This window comes from Eptatretus burgeri, chromosome 4, assembly GCF_056783735.1.
Source record: "Eptatretus burgeri isolate ZD-2024b chromosome 4, Ebu_testis_v1, whole genome shotgun sequence".
Taxonomy (NCBI): domain Eukaryota; kingdom Metazoa; phylum Chordata; class Myxini; order Myxiniformes; family Myxinidae; genus Eptatretus; species Eptatretus burgeri.
Genome location: NC_140964.1, coordinates 69,401,612 through 69,409,111, shown reverse-complemented (window position 1 = coordinate 69,409,111; position 7,500 = coordinate 69,401,612). Strand labels below are relative to the sequence as shown.

At 38.1% G+C, this 7,500-nt stretch overlaps 1 protein-coding gene across 1 annotated transcript in view; it reads left to right on the top strand.

Moving 5' to 3' along the window:
* LOC147028296 (collagen alpha-3(VI) chain-like) overlaps positions 1–7,500 on the top strand; it is a 299,418-nt gene that overhangs the window by 190,801 nt on the left and 101,117 nt on the right. The window contains exons 26-31 of the mRNA XM_085876545.1: positions 4,316–4,558; positions 4,705–4,904; positions 5,751–5,910; positions 6,236–6,573; positions 6,822–7,131; positions 7,436–7,500. The exon at positions 7,436–7,500 is cut by the window's right edge and continues 153 nt beyond it. Coding sequence (XP_085732671.1) covers positions 4,316–4,558; positions 4,705–4,904; positions 5,751–5,910; positions 6,236–6,573; positions 6,822–7,131; positions 7,436–7,500 — 1,316 coding nt within the window. The remainder of the gene's footprint in view (positions 1–4,315; positions 4,559–4,704; positions 4,905–5,750; positions 5,911–6,235; positions 6,574–6,821; positions 7,132–7,435) is intronic.

The following is a 7,500-nucleotide window of genomic DNA, read 5'->3' as shown; positions in this document are numbered from 1 at the left end:
ACATATATATATATATATATATATATATATATATATATATATATATATATATATATATATATATATATATATATATATATATATATACATACATACGTATATATATATATATATATATATATATATATATATATATATATATATATATATATATATATATATATATATATATATATATATATATATATATGTATATATATACATATATATATATATATACATATATACATATATATACATATATATATATATATATATATATATACATATATACATATATATATATATACATATATATATATACATATATATATATATATATATATATATATATACATATATATATATATATATATATATATATATATACATATATATATATATATATATATATATATATATATATATATATATATATATATATATATATATATATATATATATATATATATATATATATATGTATTGTTACGGCTGTGGAAATTCGCAAACCACCATTCAGGTCCCGTAGGTGAGATATCTCTTAAGTACATGTGTAGTTAGCCCAAATCCGTTGTCTAGAGGGAGTTTATGTGATTCATTCGGGCTGCGATCCTTTGAGATCGCAGTTTTTCTTTTTCTATTGTTATTTTAAATGACAAACCTCCCTGCAAACAACAACCACCACCAGCTACGCCACAACGCCAACCACGCTACAATTACCCTCACAACAACCACCACCATCTTCGCCACTACCCCCGCTGACGAACGCAAACCTCCACGCAAACAAGCGCCACCAACTACGCCACAACGCCAACCGCGCTACAATTACCCTCACAACAACCACCACCATCTTCGCCACTACCCCCACTGACGAACGCCATCCTCTACGGTCCACACTACGACGGTTTCCACGTTTGAAACCGTCGAATGTCTGACCCCGATGCATTTGGTTGTTACTTATCCAATCTCAACTAAATTTGCCAGGAGAACAAAGGGCCCTACAAAGGAAGTTGCAGCGACTTCATTTGCTCCTCCTTCAGGGGGGTTTCTGCATTGGACAAACGCCATGTTAAGATGTATAAATTGCTTATTGTGGCGATTCATGGGGGCACACCTTTCAAAAGTAAAAAATATTACAACCACAAAGTCTTCACTCAATTCCGTCCAATGCATGATTGCATGTTTAAACAGTCACTCCTTTTGTTTAACACTACTGGAAGCACCCGCTCCCTACGAGAGCCGTCAAGGGGGTCATGTTATTATATTTATGCCTATTTTACAACAATGGGTCCCATGATTACACACCCAAAAAATGGTTGCGATCGGTTCAGCCGTTTGTGCGGTACCTGGGAACAGACAGACAGACAGACCGTGAACTACACTAAGAAAGGTAATGAAAGAAATTTGGAGGAAATGCAACACCTTATGGCATTCTATGCTTATCGCGTCCTCCACAGACTAATGGACTAGCTTGGCCTTCAGGAAGGCCAGGATTGGGGCCACAATGATCTTCAGTGGATACAAGTGCTTAAATGAGTCTTTACAGATGAATGATGTGAAAATACTGAGTCTTTACACAAAATTTCATTACCTGTCTGATTTTTCTAGCCATTAGATTATATGTGGACTGTACATGGATTGATTATAACATACTTTGGTGCCTCACATGTGATTTCTCCCAGGCAATATTTTAAGTGTGAGATACGATATTGCCCCTGACACCCATACAGTCCAATTGTGACTTTTTTGACGCATAACCCTATTCCAAATGGTCGCTAACATTGTTTAATTGTTACGTGATGAAAACTTGGAGAAAACTGGACATATGAATGTATTACCTACACAAGGGTGGTGTATGTGCTCAGAGTTGCTGGTCTGCACATTTAACGGAAGTAAAAATTATTATTACACAAATTCACAAGTTCTGTATGATGATAATGGATGGCATTATGATAATATTGTTATTTCAAAATAATAGTGTTAATAATAATAAGAATAACAATTACATATCTGCGATCACGAAGCAATCGCCCGTGATCCAATGATGATCATATTTTTTTTTGACCACAATATGACCTTGACCTTCAATATTTAGGGATCTAGTGTAAATAAAGAAAAGGTTTCCCCATGTACAAATTATGCATAAAACTCAACCATGAAAATTGGAGTAAAATTATTCAAGTTATGTTCAAAAAGGTGTTTTTGTTTGGTCACAATCCCCCCAACAAAGTCTTTTTTGTGAGGTCACAATCGAGTCAGGGACACAAAACAAAAATGTGAGATGCACAACTTCAGTACAGATCCACTATTATGATGCAAAGACATCTTGGAAGGCTAAACGGTCTTTGAAAAATCTACATTGGCAAAATTGATGAATGACAAAAAACGTTTTTTTTTTCAGACTGCCATTTGACTTTGACCTTGACCTTTAACCAGAAGGGGTATGATGTAAATTATGCATAAATGCACCTTACTGTAAGTTATTTAGGGAGGGCAATCTTGTTCTTAACAGACAAACCTTAGTCGAGTTTTGGTGAAAATATGACTGTCAATTAGGTCATGACCTTAAAATTAGGTCAAGGCCAAAAATATAGGCCAACTCACATACTTTCTATTCTCATTATTGATGCAAAATTGCATTCTGAATGTCCTAGTCGGCTCCAAGATACAGCTCGGACATTGACAGAAAAAATAAAAATGACCGTTTTTACAGCCATTTTTCCCTGCTGTGCAGGGGTTCGGCTTTTTCTTGAGGCAATGTTTTTTTTTTTTTGGCCGGATGCCCTTCCTGACGCCAAGGACATTGACAGAAAGAATGGAGAAAAACCTAAATGGTAGTTTAGTACTCCTGGGGGGTATAAGCCCTTGACCTTTAACCAGGAGTCGTATGATGTAAATTAAAGTTAGTCCACAGCAAGGTGCATTTATCTAGCAAGGGCAATTTCTTTCTGATTTGACAAACCTTCGTCAAATTTTGGCGAAAAATGTTAAAATGTCTATAATTGGATAATCACCATAAAATTATGTCAAGGTCAAAAACATTGTCAACCCTGCACACTTTGTATTATCATTATTGAGGGAAATTTTCATTCTAAAAATCCTCGGACATTGTCAGAAAAAAGGGAGAAAACCTCAACGGTAGTTTAGTACTCCTTGGGGTGTAAGACCACCTTTAACCCGGAGGTGTATGATGTAAATTAAATGTAAATGTTGCTTGCTGTTAAAAGGGTGGTGTATGTGCCTTGCTCTGGGCTATCGAATGAGGGCAATTTTGTTCTGTTTGGACAAACTTTAGTCAAGTCATGGTGAAGAATGCAAAAAAGGTCTATACATTGGTCATGACCTTAAAATTAGGTCAAGGTCAAAAAATAGGTCAACCACACATACTCTATTCTCATTATTGATGCAAAATTTCATTCCAAAAGTCCCAGTTGGCTCCGAGATACAGCTCTGAAATTGATCCAGTTTGGAAATTTGCTGTGTTGTGAGAAAAAACACTGATGATAATAATTTTCTTAATTGTAGTTTCATACTATTTTAGGGGTCAAAGAAACTCTGTAGTACCATTAAAAATGGGAGCACCAATTGTAGAAACAAACCCTACAACAGCAAGAACCCTCCCCCCTATGCTATAGGAGTATTGGGGAGGCTTAATAATAACAGTAATAATCATAAGGATGATATAATGGCTGAGTCCAAAGTATTATAAGCGAAGCGAGTGTAAAAATGTATAATTGAGGCGAAAAGGACTTTGAATGCAAATGGAACTCGACTTTGCAGAATGTTGCACACAGGCACATGCACATGACCCCCCACCCCCATCTCCCTTCCTCCATCCAGGCCCCTCCCATAGGGAGAGGGTGTTTCTCGCATATACTGTATAATTCTTTGTGCGACAACATTTTGACATGAGTGATCAGTTGTGGACTGCTGAATGATGTAATCTCAAAAATTGCAGAGGGTGTTTTATTTCAATAGAAACATTCCTTGGTGCTTTTTTGTTTTTGTTTTGAAGGGTGTTCTATTCTTGAGGATCCTGCACTACTTTTAGTTGGCTTTTCTGGACAGAATTCATTCAAAAGAGTTTTTGGCTACATTTTTCTGAAAATGTCATTTTGGATAATTTGCTGTGTTGCCGAATAAATTTTTTTTATATAAAGTCAGGCTCGTGGAAAAGCTAGAATGGGGGTTTTGCTGGTAAGGCTTCATCAGTGGTCTTTTCGCACAACCTGCAAATATAAAAGTAAAATTCCCTTGTATGAACAGTTTTTCTTTTGATCAAATATGACAATCCGAATTTTCTAATGCACTGCTTTTGCTGCCTGTCTGGCAGTACAACAGGGTCCTCGCTTCGCCGATATTGTGTTCTTGTTGGATGGTTCAACTCCGGCAAGAGGAGGTTTTGATGAGATCCGCAAAGGCGCTCGGAAGATCATGGAAACCTTGGACATTGGGAAGGATCGAGTGCGCGTGGGAATGGCGCAGTATGGTGGACGCCCCAGAACGGATTTTCTTTTGAAAAAATATGACACAAAGGGTGATGTTCTGACGGCTCTCGACAGAATAAAACCTGGAGGTGATTTTTTTAATTGTTATTTCATTTAATTTTTTTGCACAGAAGGAAAATTTTCAGTTTGAATTGTCTGATGTTTTGTGAGAAGAAGCTTTGATATAGTTTTTTTTCATGTTTTTTTTTTCACATACGTTGTACTATTCTTCCAGGAGGAGACCCAAACCTCGGCCAGGGCCTCACCTTTTTAGAGGAGAAACATTTTGTTGAATCGGCAGGAAGCCGTAAAAACCTCGGTTACCCCCAGATAGCAATTATTATGTCTGGCTCGTCCTCACGCGACGAGATACAAGAAAAGGCATTGAAGCTGCGGGAACAAGGCATTACCGTCATCGCCATTGGAGCAGACAATGTACGAATCAGTTATAGCTCTTGCTTGCTTACGTAGCTTGGATATGTAAACAAGTTGAGGTGCTTGGAGCTCTATGCTGAGCATACATTGATGCTGTTTTCCCTTTTTTCTCAGGAAATGTCCAGGGATACATGTTGAATAGTAGTGCTTGTTTTCATGCCGACCAAAATCCTGCAATTTTCCAATATTTTTTACACATATGCATCTTTCCACCGTCATTGTGATTGAATTGAAAGTGTTGTAATTGTAGATCATTTATCATAGCTTATCTATCGATCTCCTTAAACTATAATAGTACTGTGACTATAATGCTTCTTGTAACTGTATTCTCAATGACGTGTGTGTGTGTGTGTGTGTGTGTGTGAGCGCGCGCACGTGTGTGTGTGTGTGTGTGTGTGCGCGCGCTTGTGCGCTTTTGTTCCTGTCTGCCTGCTCCTCTCCCTCTGTTTGTTCCTTTGGTGTTCACCTATTCTATAAGCCTTGTCATACATTTTTTAAAACTCCTTGGTGTTGCATTCGGCATCTACGAGCAAAATGTAAAACCAAATGAAGTTTCACAAATCAGGAGGTGTCTATCATGGATACCGTGAGGAATTTTTTTTCTTATTTCGGAACCAAGGACTGTTCTCCATAGAGGTTTACATTCGCAGCTCAGGTTCCATTCCAGAGATACTCTCTGCATTGTTGAGCCCTAGCTTTATGTGATCTTTGATTATGTATGCGTTCACATGAATGTGTCACATATTCAAGAAGGTTGCAGCATATGTTTCTGAAGGATCAGATAATATAATGAGAACAGACACAGAGATGACGAAAATCGCTTGTTGCATTGTCCTATAATTTTAGGCAAATGTGGAAGAGCTTCAGATACTTTCCTCGAGTCCACGATGGGCCTACTACCTGAAAAACCTTGAGGACATTGACAGTCATCTCCCAGGAATGGTGTGGGGAATGAAAGATGTCATGGAGAAGAACATGGGGCTATCCTTGATAGGATCAGCAATAGGTGAGGTTTCTGTGATCAGTAAGTCCTGGAAGTGTTACATCAACATTTCCTTTTGCAGATTTTACTGTAGTCTACCAATTCCCACATAACTCCTGTTTTACTGGACCTCATTATTCATTGTAGCCTCACAAAGAAACACCATTGTACAAAGTTTATGTGTCATTTTTCTATTATTCCAATGTTTCAAATTGTGTGGTGGTACCATTGTTTGAATGTGATGTCATTGTTTGTCCCAAAAACGTTGCTATATAATTTCATAACGAAGAAATGTGAATTATACGAAGTTGAGATAACAACACTGTGCATTCTCTCCCTCATTGTCCAGGATGCCAGAATGTACCGATGGCGGATGTGGTGTTTTTAGTGGACGGCTCCCAAAATGTTGATGCCATTGACTTTGAGCGTCTCCGTAGCATGTTGCACTCATTAGTGTCTGGTCTTCCTGTGGGGTCCAACCTCGTTCAAGTTGGTATCGCTATGTATGGTGGTGCGCCAAATGTTTTGCTCCACTTTCCAGAGTCAACTGGCCGTAATAAGGTTCTTAGCACGATCAAGGACATGACTATCCAAGGAGGTAGTGCACAGGCTGCAACTGGACTCTCATTTGTTCAGCAGAACTTCTTTAGCCCATTGGGTGGGGCTCGTGGAGAAAATGTGATCAAGGTGAGGCTCTGTCAGTGAAAAATTTTTGTGATTATTCCTTTTGATTCATTTGATATTCAAATCAGTAGCTCAGATGACAAGTTGATTTTCAATATCTGAGAAGCATGTAACAAAGTGTTGAGCTGATCACCTATGACACATCATCATAGTTTCTGTCTTTTGAGAGTGTGTCATTCAGATGAATCATCATATTACTAAGATGAAGGGCCAGCATAATTGCACTCGTATAACTTCTGATGGAATGCTAGGTTGTGGTGCTGCTCATGGCTTCCTCATCAGATGATAACATAAGGCAAGCAGCAGCAGCCCTCAGCCGTAAAGGAGTCATACTGCTTGCTGTTGGTACTGGCACTGTACCAGAATCCCAGCTAAAGGACGCTTCTCCACTTCCATATCAACATATATTCAACTTTGAAGCTGCTTCCAAGGTCCCATCAGCAATCACTGATGGCCTACCCAATGCCATTTGTGCTGTTGTAGAGCGGATAGCGCTTGCTTCCCTCAATAAGTTCTTCAAATCTCCTGCAGAGAAAATCTCATCACGACCTGTTTTAAGAGGTAATGATCCCATACTCAGACTAATAGAATTTCTAAATCCATTAAAAACAACTTGTAGTTGGGAGGATACATGAGAGTGAAAGCTCCACCAACTATAACAATGGCTGAGGGTAAGCCTTAATGATGCAAACATTATTATCGTTGGTGGTGCTTTCATTCTCCAGTATCATATACATTTGCACTTACCTTGAAAATATCTAAACACTGCTTATATCTGAAGTGGTATGACATCATTTTAGCTGTAATCTGACAATATGTAAATCACTTTATGGTGTTTGGTTAACCTTTCTTAACCCAATTTCAGATTGTGACCAACTGGTTGCGGATGTTGTTATTGTTGCGGAGACCACACGTGGCCTTGGCCCCACA